Source organism: Stegodyphus dumicola, chromosome X1 (assembly GCF_044657685.1).
Source record: "Stegodyphus dumicola isolate Sdum_Otavi_A_Nest chromosome X1, ASM4465768v1".
Classification (NCBI taxonomy): domain Eukaryota; kingdom Metazoa; phylum Arthropoda; class Arachnida; order Araneae; family Eresidae; genus Stegodyphus; species Stegodyphus dumicola.
This window is the reverse complement of record NC_140780.1, coordinates 227,245,508-227,261,412: the sequence shown is the minus strand read 5'-3', so window position 1 is coordinate 227,261,412 and position 15,905 is coordinate 227,245,508. Positions and strand designations below refer to the sequence as shown.

The 15,905-nt window shown below is 30.9% G+C and overlaps 1 protein-coding gene across 1 annotated transcript in view; it reads left to right on the top strand.

The window, feature by feature from the left end:
* NANS (N-acetylneuraminic acid synthase) overlaps window positions 1-15,905 on the top strand; it is a 36,301-nt gene that overhangs the window by 16,989 nt on the left and 3,407 nt on the right. The window contains exons 4-6 of the mRNA XM_035377778.2: window positions 408-662; window positions 4,195-4,290; window positions 10,797-10,967. Of these exons, the coding sequence (XP_035233669.1) occupies window positions 408-662; window positions 4,195-4,290; window positions 10,797-10,967 (522 nt within the window). The remainder of the gene's footprint in view (window positions 1-407; window positions 663-4,194; window positions 4,291-10,796; window positions 10,968-15,905) is intronic.

The following is a 15,905-nucleotide window of genomic DNA, read 5'->3' as shown; positions in this document are numbered from 1 at the left end:
TCAATTATCTGGGCTAGTGCTATGGAAGTAGGTCATGGATAATTGAAAAACACAGATAATCCAAACTATAAGTTTTCATGCATATTGTATGTGTTTATTTCTTTAAAGAAATCAGCAGTTTTATTTTTCTTTTGAAAACATTTATGTAATTGCTGAATTTTACTACGTATTTTTTGAAGTGGTATTTTATCATCGTATTTGATTCCCCTTTGGTTGACAAACAGATCTTGGGAAATGTCAAGGCATAAATGATAGGGATACAAACAAACAAAGCTCAGGGGACTAATTCTGACTTCCTATAAGAAAGACTGAGACTTTCTTTCTTATAGATATAAAACTTTTCTTTATTTCTTATAATAGTACATTTATTAAGTATCTTACTGTAAATTATTCTTTTTTTTGGCCAGCCTTCCATTGACTTCTTGAATAAACTGAATGTTCCATTCTTTAAAATTGGATCTGCTGATTGTACTAATTTGCCTCTGCTTTATCATGCATCTAAGTATCAGAAACCTCTCGTTGTTTCAACTGGAATGACAAATCAAGCAGCTGTATGCAAAATGTATAATGAAGTCTTGGAAGTCAACAAATATTTAGCTATACTTCAGTGTACAAGTTGTTATCCTACACCTCCTAGCAATATACATTTAAATGTGATAAAGGTAAAACAAGTTTTTATAAGTTACTATATTTCATTTTATTATTTTAGTCCAGTGTCATACTTTGGTAATGATATGTTAATACATGTCTTGGATTTTAGATTGAAATGTTTAGCAGTTTCTCTGGGAATTATAATTTTGCATTTCAATTTGGCATGCATGAGTTTAATGTATGCAAATTTAAATGTTTTCTAGTTAACCTTCATAATTTTACTAATTCAAGCATAGTTGTGCTTTTTTTCTTATTTGATTGCATTATTAAGTAATAATGCATACTTAATTTGTGTCATAGTACATACTAAATTGATCAGTATTACTAACTTTTAAAAGCATTTTATTTATCATTGGAGTATCATTTTATCAGTGGAATTTAGATATTTATCATGAGAAAAGGTTATCTCACTTCCTAATTGATTATAAAGGGAAAAATTATATGCTTACAGAATTCAGTATTTTTCATGTTAATCATTTGTAATGAATATTTATGACTTTTATTATCTTAGGGAATAAGGAAGGGAGAATTTATGATGTCATTCAAAAATTAATAAGAGGCCTTTCAGTACTTCATTGACTATAGCAGCAAAAGACTGGTAATAATGTAGACATGTGTATTATAAATATGAACTAGGTTTCTGTAAGAACTCCTCCCATCTCTTCTCTGGTAGTCCCTCTATAGTTTCCCAAGCTGTTCCGATTGGTAAAGTGGTTAGCAATGCTGTCTGCATATCACTGGGCTGGGGTTTGAATTCCAGTAGCATTAATTTAATATAATTAGAGTTCTAATTATGTAATTATATGGAAATGAAGCATATATCTTCTCACTATTTTTGTTTTATAATATCTAATTTCCATGTTTGGCGATTCTTTTTATGCTGCTTGGAAAAATTTCATTAGGCCAACTGAACTGGCAGTTGCAAAATATATCATATATTAGGGAATATTGCTTACATGTGATTTAATATGATTTGTATTGGTAAAATATATTTTAAAATGAGTAAAAACAATATTGCGTCTATTTTAATCATACTACATTGATGAATTTCTTTATATTAAAAATCATGCAAGGGAAATAGTATGCCATTGTGGTAAAAGTGATCACTATTTTCAGAATATCATTTATGCTGTTGCTGTTTTAACAAAAGAACTTAATATTTTAGAAGGTAGTAATCCAGGCTACCCACAATATTTTAGAAGGTAGTAATCCAGGCTACCCACTTACTGTGATCAATATCAAGCATAATTTTTTCAGACTTCTATTTTCTTGAACATTAAATCACAACTAAAGCCATTTCTGCTACTACCATTTATTTGCCTTTCATCTGTAAACTCAAAATGTTTTAAACATCTGAATGTTTCAAACATTATGGTTTTGGCTATTCTTTTAAAACCAGTTAACCAACTGAAACTCTCACGTGTTGAGAGATTTTCAGACTTCTATTTTCTTGAACATTAAATCATACAACTAAAGCCATTTCTGCTACTACCATTTATTTGCCTTTCATCTGTAAACTCAAAATGTTTCAAACATTATGGTTTTGGCTATTCTTTTAAAACCAGTTAACCAACTGAAACTCTCACGTGTTGAGAGATGTAATACTGAACCTTCATTCATAGGGAATTTATAAAATTCCTGTGAATATGGCTTGCATGTATAGGACAAACCTACGGATCTCTAAAAATTAGGGTATAAGCACAACTCATCTGATATTTTAAAAAAGGGGGGGGGATTTAGAAAGAAATTCTCTTTGCTGGCATTACATTGTTAGGCTAAAAATCACTATATTCAATTTTCAAAGGTAAAATTACTGCCAAAATTAATTTGCGTCTTAATTGGATTTTTTAGAAACTTCCAAAATTTTCTTTCTGTTCTATTTTTGTCCAAGGTATAAAAATACTTTTCTGAACTCCACTTCTTTCTCTCAACCAATCATTCCAACTTCCATTCATAGTACTGATACTCCAGGAGGAATCTGAAAAAGGTGGGCAAAACTTTATAGGGTAATAGAATGCAGCTATACGAGCAATATTCCCTACAGAATGTGTGGTCAGCACGCAAGCGATGAGAAGCTAAAAGGTTGATTTTACTGTCACATTTAAGGAATTAATACAAGATTGAGAGGAGATACTTCAATAAACATTTTATTAACAGAGATGTAGTTAATGTATATACTGGAAGAAATTGCTCAAAAGACATTCTGCCAGCTGCAATGCAGGGTTGACACCTGTGTGACAGGGAGTGACGCACATTTGCAAAGACACCAGGCATTTCCCGAGTATCGCCGGCAACAACAGTGATCCTGGTACCTACATCCATATTGATTTCAACAGGGCATTCATAGATTAGGCTTTTCATGTGGTCCCACAGGAAAAGTAAAAAAACATGAGAGATCTGGTGATGTTGGCGGCTAATCTATGGGTTCACCTGAACTAATCCATTGCCCTGGAAATTTCATGCTTTGTATAACCAGCTATCTTCTTGGCAATCTATGGTAGGAAATGTCATTAGGTGTGAACACACCTTTTTTATAGCATTTACAGTACGACTTAGTAACTCTCTTTTATCTTTCCGTCTAGACTTTCTATGAAAAATATTGCTTTTATAGCTATGTTCTAACACCCTGTAAAGTTTTGTGCACTTTTTCAAATTTAACCTGTATAATTTCCTCTGAAATTCTAGGAGTAAGAGCTAGACTGTGCTGAGTTATGATGAAACTGCTGTCGGCAACAATTTTTTTTTTTTTTTTTTAGATTTAATGATTTGTTTACTAAATTACTGGATAATAAATTAATAAATTATTTATTTGTATGTAGATTATTCATTGATATTTTAAGTTTGTAAGAACTTATTAGAAAGCAAAAATCAAGGATATTGAACCAAAGAAATTAATTGCATTGGAATTTAACCTTTGGAGATAGTATTAGCTATATTATTATAAAATTATCATCAGTTTTGGTAAAGTTAAGCCTAATTTTAGCATTAAGTATTTTCGTTTCTTTTCCCATCTGTAACCGTATGAATATTGAATAAATGTTCAGGTATCCTATGCTTTTTAAATATGATATATATATGTAAGATAATTTTGCCTGTGAGTTGAGTTAAAAAGTTTTTCCAGAAGTTAAAACTTTTTTAAATTCATCATTTTTAAATCCTCATAAAACTGCAAAATGCAGAAAGTATAAATAATAATTACATATTTTAATGCTGCTTCTTTTTATATAAAGGTTACAGAAATAAACAGCCCTGTGAATTTTTGCTTCTTGCATGTTAAATTCAAGAATCAATTCTGTTATTTGCATGAGAATGTTGTGGGCACTCATATTTTATTCCCAGCTTCTGTGAAATGTAAGTTACTTTCAAAGGCACTATTGTATGCATATTTTGTGTGCGTAAATGCAAAATCTGATTATTTTTATACTCTTTCAGCTATTTTTCATACTATTTAGTGGTCTGTTCTTTTATATGTAATTTTAGTTGTTGTTTTCAATTATTTTTATTAACACTAGCTGTTTTGTGATTACAAATTTTTGTTTTTAGACCTATAAGGAATTATTTCCACGTGCTGTTATTGGATACTCTGGTCATGAAGTTGGACTTGGAATAAGTCTTGCAGCTGTAACTCTAGGAGCAAAGGTGATGTTTTTTAAAGGGTTTGTTAAAAACCCAGGAACTTTTGATAAATAATATGACTTATCTTTAGAACATCTTTATCATTCTTTTGTGTAACTGCACCCATTGTCTGTTATATATATTGTATAACAGATAATGTCTACCATTACCAAAGAGAATGCAAAACATTATTATTATTATTCAGAAGAATACTTATTATACTGTTGAATAATTTGTATTGAGTATGTGTTGATGGTAGGCATTTTCAACTTTTGAAAGATTATTCAGTCGTAGAATGATTGCACCATTTATAGTTCTGGAGACTTTTAATTTTGGAAATCTAATGCAAAATTCAATTTCTTGTTTATATATACCCGAATTCCATATATCTGAATAAAAATGAATGTTAAAAATTGGTTGGTTCTTACATTTATTTATATCATATATTTTCTGTTGGATTGTTAGCATTTGTTAAACTTATTTGGTATACTGCTGAATTATATCATTTCATCATATTAGTATTCATAGTAATCAATATCACATATAATTTAATAGTTATGTTATATCAAGACAACAATACAGAGAAATTGAACTAGTTCTTGTGAATTCTTTCTGCTAGGATTTCAGCATACCATGCTTATGACATATTTCATATACTAATTTGTGTAATTCAAATTTAAGAGAATAAATGATTGTATGAAACAAATTCATGTGTATAATGTTTCGTAGTGAATAGGACATTTACATGCAAGAGTTATATAAGTAATGAATGCTAAAATTTATTCTTTTATCTTAAAACTTATTAAATTTACAAAATTATTTTGATATTTTCTACATATAATATGTAAAGTTTATAATTATGTTTCTTTAAAACAGATGAGACATATTTATCCTTTGAATATGAACAAATTGTTTTTTCATATAAACATACAGTTTCACTATAAGACATTCACAAATTAAATAATTCATATTATTTGAATTAAGGATCTGAATCATTGATTATGAAACCCATCTGAAATGTGAGTTGGATTTCGCAACCTTTGAACAGGAATGAGCCATATAAGCTGAATTACTTTGTATTTGCCTGGTGTCTTTATTGCATGTTTATGGCGTAAAGTGTTATTATATAACACATTAAGTGAAAACTAGTGTCTGATATTTGTTAATATACGTGTACTATGAAAATCTTTCTTGTTTGTTGCCTGCTAGTGGTTAATTGGATAATGAATCTGGTATACCCAAGTGTGGATAAAAGCAACAGAAAGACTGGCTATGTGAGTTTTTTATGATCATTTTAATAAAAATATGAGCCAGTTTCCCTTAAAGAGATTTTTTGCAAGCATCTTTTGTAAGGTAGATATGCCAAAAGTGCTCATGATTATAAATACATTTATCTAGTGTACTCTCATTTACAAATTAGGTTAAAATAATGAAATATAAGAGATTCAGTAATGTAAATTCATGCAACCTCTTCTATTCTTCTTTCATTAATTACTGTACTGTACTGCCAAATTAAAATAAAATTTCCTGGTCTTGGTAATTTTCTCTCATGAGACAGATTCTTGAATTTTACTGTAGTTCTGCTTACAGTGTACTTTTAAAGATGTAAACCTATTTTTATATAACTAATTTTTATCTTTCATCATCATTATTAATGGATATAGGTAACTCATTGAATGTCATATAATGTGATCTATCAAATTGTAATATAAATTGAGCTTTATATTCCCCCCAAAAGCAATCAATCTGCTGATGTAAGAAAAATTTCAAATCTAATTGAATAGGAAAAGTTATGACACTGTTAGAAGTCTGGCGTTAAATTCCTTTATAACCAAGGAATTAATTCTCTAAAAAATGTACTATATATTGAATAACTTAGGTCAAAGTGTTTGGTATGTCATCTAAAAGAGATTAAAAAATTAACCAATTGATTACAAACAGTGTGGTTTTGTTTAGTCTTGTCTTTTGTCTATCTGACTTTTTCATTATAAAAATAAAGGATTGGCTTGAATTATTTCACTAGATGAGAGCTGCCTGCCAAAGCATCATCTCAGTTTTATCCAAATCACATTCTGAGAGGGGGTTATACTGTTCTTTTCCTGCTACTATTCTGTCCAGAGGAATTTCAAATTGACGAATGCTCTATTATTAAACGAAGGTACTGAAGTCATAAATATCTATGTTTTGTTCTGGAAGAGAATCTAGGTGTAACAGTGCATGCAGTTGGCCTTCATTAATTCTCAGTACCTGGATGGGTATCAAAGCAAAAATACACTTTTAATTGGCAATGTTATTTAACAAATTTAGTGCAATATGTTCATGGATATACATTTTTCAATATATTACATGCAGAGCATTCCTCTGTTACTTATTCTTGGCATGTTAAGCCAACTTAAAGCATTTTAAAGTGTTTTAGATGTATTGATAAACAGTTAATAATTTTTTTTTTGTTTTTGTTTAATGGTCCATAAGACCCCATACATTTCAGAGTACTGTAACAAATAGTATGGGTATTTTCAATTGAAATGTTTTTTGCAATTTTCAAAATTTAAAAAAAAATTCTGCAATCCATTTTAACCCTCTGGCTGATTATCCCGTGATTTCCACGGGCAACTCAAATGTAGCAAAATTTGCTCATCCCGCGATTACCGCGGGCATATGTTTTTCTTCCTTTATTGAGGAGCGCATCCCGTTTTTTCCCTGTTTAACCATTGAAAGAAATTATATACAGTATTAGGTGTTTAGTTTACGTGTTGGCCAACAGATATCGTTAGTTGTCCACTAAATTGTGGCATTCGAAGGCACGTGATATTAGCGCTCAAACTTCACTGTTTGCCGCTTTTTTCTTACAGAAATGGCTACTAGAAAACGTTCAGCGATTATTTTAATTATTTAATTAAATTATTGAAATATTGATTAGATTAATAATTAGATTGATTATTAATTAGATTTATTGAATCTGGTGCAAAGACTGTGAAGTTTGAACTCTGTCATACTAAACTGCATTTTTAAGGTATTTTTTCCTCAGCGCTTTATATTTTCTTAAATTTTATACATTTTATATTATGCAATAAATAGAAATTAACTGTAATTCGACTGAAATTTATTTAAAAAAAGATTTTTTTTGTGATAACATTTGAAATTAGTTTTTCTGGCAACTTAGTTTCTCCTGATAAAAATCTATATAAAAAATATTTTCTAGAAAGAAAAAGTGCATTTTTCAATTCTGCTATATATATATATATAGATTTAAAATATGAAAAAAAAATCAATTTTGGAAGCGATTTCGGTCTACAAATTGAGCAGTCAGAGGGTTAAGTTATTAGGACAAGGAAACACTCCTTTGTTTAATAGTATTTTTTATCCCTCCCTCCCCAATATTTCTGTTCTCTAACCAAAAGCTATTCAAGGCAGATGTAACACTTATTTCTTGGAAAAACAGGACACATAAGAAGCATTTCTCAGTCAAACATACTGTGTCACAGGAATGATTATTCCAAATTTTAAACTTGTATTTTAGAGGGGAAGAAGTATTTAAAGGGAATGGTCTGAATTATGACTTTTATGATAAATGAAAAATTATTAACATATTGTGAATTGAGGGAAAAATGAATAAATAAAAATAAAAGTGAATTTAATAACTGCTAATAATAATTGTAATTTATACTTAACATGTTTTTTAATTAGTTGTTATTTTTTTGTAAATGTGCCAATGCTAATCAGTTTTCTTATAACTCATAAATAAATTTTTACACTTATTTGTGAGACAACTATGTTTCCTTATCAGTTTGGATATAGTGAATTCCCGGATATAGTGAACTAAACTTTTGATATCTTGCGGGAGGTTTATTAAGGATATTAGAAACATAGTGTATGCAAATTTAGGGAAATGAAATCACAGAAGTAATTGACTAATAATCTAATCTCCTTGACTAATGATGAACAGTTCCCAACTAACATAGTATTTACAGCCATGAAGCAAGCAAAGAAATATGAATCTGAGGGTTCACCAGTAAGTTGGAGTTCACCCTTAAGGTTCCTTAGTCATCATTTGCAGTAAAATGTGGATAATATATATAATAATGTTTAGTGGAAGCAGTATATTTAAGGTATTTAATTATAACTTTAACATATGAACATTCTAAACATATTTAATTATGTTCAGTGAAAAATCGGGTATATGTACCATAATTTCAGACAGATAAGCCACCTTGGCATGTATGCCGTACACATGATAATTGCCTAAAAGCATGAAAGTTCATTGGATAAGTCTTACTACTGTATATGCTGCAGCAAAGCATTCCAAAACACGTCACTTAATATTCATTTATTCAGTAATACCCTGCCATATTGATGTAATCATCATTGATAGCATTTTATAACATTTAAAACATAAATATAATCAGTAATAGTTAAATAAATAAGGAACAAACATCTTACCACCAAAAACGAATTCTGATGATTTCTAATAGGTATTATTTTTACGATTTTGGTAAACTTTGTTTATTACCATGAATTACTATATTATGAAAATGAATACATAGATTAGATAATCAAAGCGAATTTTATAATTAAATTAAACTACATTTATTTATACAAAACCTTCGAAATCTGACTCGTCAATGTCAGAATTAAATAAATTTAACAAATGACCATCAAGATCGATTTCATTATTCTGTTCTAAATCACTCCTTTCAACATCAATGTCTTCACTTTCATTTTCCTTTTTGATGATTTCTGATTTATTGAAAGCTGATGATCATATCATCTCGGACTGATTGCCATGCTTTATCAGCCCATTAAGGCAGCCTTCTCATGTGAAGCTTTTCTCATTCATCCAGAATTTGTGAAGGAATGGAGTTCACTTTGCATCCATTCCTCCCTCTGCTTTTGTAGTTTGTGCTTGAAAATTCTATTGATGGCGAGATCCAGCAGCTGTAAAATTTTTGTAAGCGTCCTTGGTATCACTGAGGCATAGGTGTTAAGTTTTTTGCTTCAGATTTTATCTTATGTGCTAAATGGCATTGCATTGAATCCAGAACACCAAGGGGTGTTTGGAAAAAACACCTTTCTTTTTTGATAAATCTCTTTCAGCCAAAACAAAATGATTTCTTCACACATCCATCCTTTTTCGTTGGTCCTTTAGGGAAGTTTCCTTTTGAACTGTTTTTCTTTTGGAAATTATCAAAGGGATTAACTTCTTTCCATTGCTGGCACAACACAAAACACAAGTAAAAGAAGTCTTTTCATTCCCGGTTTTTAACACAGAAATAGTATTTTCACCTGTTGAATGAACAGTTCTGCTCAGAGGACAGTCAAAAGTAACAGGCACTTCATCCGTATTAATTGTTTGCCCTCTTCAAATTTTGGCTTTTAATTTTCTTAGACATGTACTCCAAAAAAGCTATCTTTTTTTTTTTTTTTTTCCAAGCCAGTCCATGGGAAGTTTTTGTTGAACTGTTATTTTGGTCCTGACAGGTAATTTCTTTTGCTTCATGAACCTGAAACACCAATTAGGTCCTCCAACAAAATGTTTAATGCCCATTTATTGAGCAAGTACTTTTACTTGAAGACGGATTCTAACTGTTGACACTGATAATCCATTTCTTTCTGCTGTATTGTCCATTTCTGTAAATTGTCTACCAAAACAGGTCAGAGTATATCATCTTTTATTCTTAGCCATTTTCTCTAATTTTTTGTTCAGACCTCCATCGCGAAATGCATTGCTAGTCAACTTGAAATTCGTTAGCCTCAGCATGGATTCCAATTTCTATGACTTTCTTCACTGCCGAAATCTTAAATGCAGTTGTATAGATTTTTCTTTGCGTAGGAGCTATAATGATAGTAATTTTAAAGCACGAATTATAATTTAAGCAATAAGCAAGCTACAAAGCAATAAAAACATTAAGAATGAGCACGGCACTTGGCAAGTAAACATTGCTGTTGCCATTAAAAAAGGGAATAGTCATTGGAAATTGCAGGAAAAACCATGGAGTTCAGCAGAAAGTATATGCATTATGGTATCTACACAAAGTGCCACCTACCATAGTTAGGCGAATTTGAACTTATTGCACTGCCTTAGTGCAATCTGAGTGCTCTTATCAGGTTAAAATTGTCCGAACCATTAATGCAGGGAATTCTGCATTAATGGTTTCGGTTATCCATAACTTACCATCTAAATTAGTGAAGTTTTAAAGACAGAGGAAAAATAAAATTCCTTCAGATATGCTGCAGTCCTAAAGTTTCAACTTTAAATGCGTATAAGCTGCAGTTTATCTAAGTGAAATTATGGTGCATAATTGTTTATGATACTATTTAAAATGTGTTTGAAATTTTTCAATAATGCAATTATGTTAAGTTATAGGATTAAAAATGAACTGCCATATGTGAAAAAGTTTGATTTCCTTTCATTGAAATAATGAAATCTATTATGTATTATATATATATTATGCAGTGTTTAAATACATGGAATTGTGAGGTTTTTGTGTTCAGGTTGTTTATGTTATCTTTTATTTTTCTTTTCTTTAAAGATCATAGAAAGACACATAACACTTGATCACTCTTTGAAGGGAAGTGATCACATTGCGTCGTTAGAGCCAATGGAATTACGAAATCTGGTGTGTGAAATTAGAAGGGTAGAAGAGGCCATGGGTAAATGTTCAAAACAAATTCAGGATTGTGAATTACCATGCTGTAAAAAGGTATATAAATTTTAAGTGGTTTTTGTGTACTTATTTCAGAATAATTTTTTTTTTTTAAGTTTTAAGTTTTTAGATCTGGCTTAATAAATAAGGACTGAAAATACTTATATAAACTTGAATGTATAAACAAATACTCATCTTAAGTATTTTAACAGCTTAAGTTTACTTTTAAGTTCAATAAAAGATTCTGTTTCAGAGCTTCTACTGAGTTCATCTGCACTGATAATGAAAAATAAATGGTGCAGATAAACTTATACAGAATGCATAATGCTGCTTGTACATATCACTGGTTGCATCAACCACTGCATGCATAAAGTGGGAGTTTATACGACTGCTACCATCTTCAGAACAGCAAGTTTAGTGATTTAAGTGATTTTTAATGCAACCTCACAGTTGGAGTTCTGGAAATGGCTAGCTGCATTTTCGAACATGTGAAGTTTGGTTAAATGCATTGTAGTGCTTTCGGTGACCATCACTGGCATGTCCACAGTGGGTTTAGAATATGATAGACCATCTGTAGAAGCTTCTGGAGTTGCCTCCAGCCTGAGAACAACAGCAAGTTTTTTATGTAATCTAACAGTTGGAATTCGCGAAATGCATTTTTGAAGATGATGTGAATTTTGGTTAAATGCATAGTAGTGCTCTTTGTGAAGATCATTTTTGTGTCCACAATGGGTATATAAAGTGATAGGCATCTATGGAAGCTACTGGAGTTTCTTATATTTTGAGAACAGCAAGCTTTTATGATTTAAGTAATGTTTAATGTGGTATAATTGTTGGAACTTTTTAGTTCACCATAGCATTCTAGGGATGTAAGTTTTAATTTTGGCATATGATGATTCTAAAAGTATAGTGTGACTGCAAAGAGCTCCAACAAAACATTGAATTATCGTAACTGTGATACAGTAAGAAGGCTGTATGAACAGGACTGGCTTCAGCTGAGAATAATAATTTTGTGTGATAGAGGTACAGCACTACAACAAATAACATTGGAATTCAATGCTTAGCATTTCATAAACACCAGCATTAGGACTGTGAACTCTTCCCATCATTTTATGGGCATTTGGCACTAAATCATAGTATCCATGATGAATGCAGGTTGCCTGGGTATGGCAGTTCTGACATGGGATACATGATGAATAGAAATGAATAAGCCTGGTCTGTTCAGTCCTATTCCTGACTATTTTGTGCGTAACTGAATCCATAGAGGGAAACTCCATAAATCCGTGGATCTTGCATGTCAAAAACAGATTATGCAATCTGTGATGGTTCCATCTCTAATGGCACGGGATTTGAATGTAATTCAGTAGGATCCATTGTATGTCTGTCTGTGTCTCTAATAGTTAACCCTATGTGTGCATTATTTGTGATAGATCATGCTTGTTTATACATATATTCATTCTGACGTGTGAGGCTTTTTCTAGCAGGAAAATGTACTGCAAGTCTAAAAGTTGCCAGATTATGGTTAGAAGAAATGCTGATCTGAATTTGGAGTATTGCAGTGATTGCATATATTACTAGATCTCAACATTATTAAGCATATTTTGGGTGCCAGCAGCATGCTGTGAAATATAAAACTGTTACATTTTCAAGTACTATGTGGGCAAACGGTGTTTTTTGTGTACAGAACTCTACCACATACTCATGAGAACTGTTTTTCTGAAGTTCTACAATCTCATCAAAGCTGCACTAAATATAAAGTTATTGTACCAATATTATATATACTTAAATGTATGTATGTATCTATATGATAAAAATCATAAATATAAAAATTGATAAATATTAATATATAATCACAATAAATAATATTAATAAAATTAATTAATAATAAGTACCGTATTTATGTGAATCTAATGCGCATCCCCATTTTAAAACTTTAAATAATAAAAAAATTGTTTGTCGGCGAATGTAATGTGCATCAATGATATGAGGAATTTATTGAATCTTATTTTATACAACAATGGATTTGTATATAAACTATCAATCAATGGTATGATAATTTTATTTAAATTTAGATACCATATTTTATACAACAATGGATTTATACATAAATAGCAGAACATAGAATTAACCTATTAGTGGGCTATTGTTATGTGAAACAATCATTGTTAATTACCACTACCGTATATGCGGTACATATCGTAAAGTATGAACATGAAATAAATCGTAACATTTCTATCTAGCTAACAGTTTCTACAATCAGTGATTAATAGTAAACGTCTTTATTCACTATTTTGATGATAACGTTTTTAGTCCCCTTCTCCGTAATGGTGTAGTTACGAGGCATATCAAACCAAATTGGCGTCTCGTCAGCGTTGCCAATTTGCCCCATTGAAAAATTCTTTTCCTTCCGAAGTGTGATGACATACCGCTAAAATGTTAGTAGTTTTCCCTCAAAATCTGCAGGAAGCTTTTGGCATATTGTTGTACGGCGTCTTAGAAATAAGCCCATTCGCTTCATAAACCGATCCACCCATCGACGGCTAGCTTTAAACTCTCGTTTCGGTATTCCAAGAACTTCAGTCTCTTCTTTTGCTTTATTTCTTATAGTGTCGCTAGTCACAGGTTGTCCATTCTTCCTCCTTTCACGTAAAAATTCCAAAACTTTTTCTTCAATTTTAGGGTGTCTTCCTTTGCAAGGGCCAGTGAATTTCTTTCTACTAGTTTTAGTTGCAAACAGTGCCAATTTCTGTTGCCGCCACAAGTGAACATTGCTCTCAGCTACGTTTAACTCTCTCCCAGCCTTTCTATTGCCATTTCTTTCAGGATAAAGAATTACTTTACATTTGAAAGTAGTGTCATATGACATTCTTCTCAGCTTGTTCTCCATCTCGTGACTACGTACTCTGCAGTTTGTATCCTCTATGCAATAATGTGTCAACGATAAATGTAACGGTAAATGTAGTCGAGAAATACAGTAATCCATGGTTACAATTTAATTCGGTTGACGTCATCGGCGAACTGCTGACGTCATCGCCGAACTTTGCACTCGAATCTAATGCGCACCCCAATTTTGAGTACTACATTTGGCCAAAAACGATGCGCATTAGATTCGCGTAAATACGGTAAGTATAAAAATCACAGTAATGTAAAACTTACAGCTTTTGCATTCAGTGCTCCAAGTCTGGCAAAAATAATTAATTACATAAAATAATAAAAACCCAATTTAAGCATGCTCATTGTTTCTTGGTTTTATGTACAGAATTCAAATTCACAATATGCATAGACTCAGAGTAGAAGAAAATTTTTTCTGCTCTATGTACACTGTGAATTTGAGTTTTGTATAAGTCTTTATTATTTTCTACTACTTGAATTTGATCTTAACTTTATCAGCTTTAGTGTTTCTTTTCAATCTACAGCTTTAGTATTATTATAGTGTATAAAATGCACTATAATAACAGTATAAAATGACTTTTGATTCAATCAAGCATTTATCTCTAAAATGTTCATGACAGTAATGCATTACATTGTGCACTAGATTGATATATATATAACATATTTACTTTTATTTGTTTAAACCATTATCTTTCTTTTCTGTAGACCTCATAATCATTATAATTCTATTCATAATAGGATACTAAATATTTTTGTTTTACACACATACTTGTGAAAGGATTCTTCTTACAAAGGATCAAATTAAAAGTAAAGTAGTTACAGATTTTCTACATGATTTTTATGTTGCCTTTCTATATTCATTCAAAGATGGCTAAATATGTTGTATATTTTGTAGAATAAGGGCTATGTTCTTAGATAACTTTTTCTACACGAAATTTTATTTATTTGAATTGCTTTTGCAATCTGTTAGTTAATTTTAGTTAAATTTTTAAAGTTTTCACCTAAAGTTCTGTTGATTTACACATTTTAATAACATAATTGGCAGGGCCTGTTGAAAATCAATTCTATGATATTTTAAATTTATCTTTTGTAGAAGGCAATGAGAAATGTTATTTAGTTGGCAGTTGAATAAAGATGTGAGCTTATTCTAGCTCCATTTTTATTTAATATATAGCCTAACACAGTAATATTTTTAAACCAGCAAAGTAGAGTTTTATTATTTTAGGACAATTTCACCATACTTTGGCAGTCAAACAGTGGGTTTGTAAATAAAAGTAAGTCCTAATTTCAACTACAGTGTTAGTTTTGTTTCTGATTTGAACTTTGCACTAAGATTATTTACGATCAGTTTTTACCTGAGAATATGATATACTTAGTGATCTGCTAAGCTTGGAAATTAAAGGTAAGGGTGAAATTTTAGCATGTTTTGAATCTTTTACTGTAAAATTTGAAAATCTTAAGTCTATGGATGGCAAGATAACCTGCTTTTCAAAGAAAATGCAACATGATTTTATATTAACTTGCAAGTACTAGGCCAACTTTTGAATACATGTAATTCTAACATCTTTTCATTAAGATAATTTTTTAAAAAATTTATGCTTAGCAGCACACCTTTTACAAAAATATTGTAAATTTTGCTGGCTATTGGCCAATAAAGTTGCTGTGCCATGATAAGAAGCAGTTAGCAGAATCATATTTATTTGATAAATACGTGATAATGGAAAGATGAGCTGATTAGTTTCAGGTAATTTTGAGATACAGAACAAACTGAAATAGCTTAACACAGCAGAGTGAAATAATAATAGCAGCTGACATACAGTTGGGGCATAAAACTAAGCAGATTTTGAATGGCAATTCAGGCATTGGTCCAGGCAACTTCAAATCTGTCTCATAATTTGTGTGTCTGACATGCTAATCTCTCTGCAACCACTGACTGGACATTATCAGTTGATGAGAGACCAGACAAATGCTTCAGGCTAACATAGGAATCAAAAGTCTTCTGTATTGAAAAATGTAGAAATTGTCACATGCTGTCTCACGTTGTCCTACTAAAAGGTGGGATGACAGAGGCTCAGAAGATTGGGCATTAAATCTTCAGTAAGG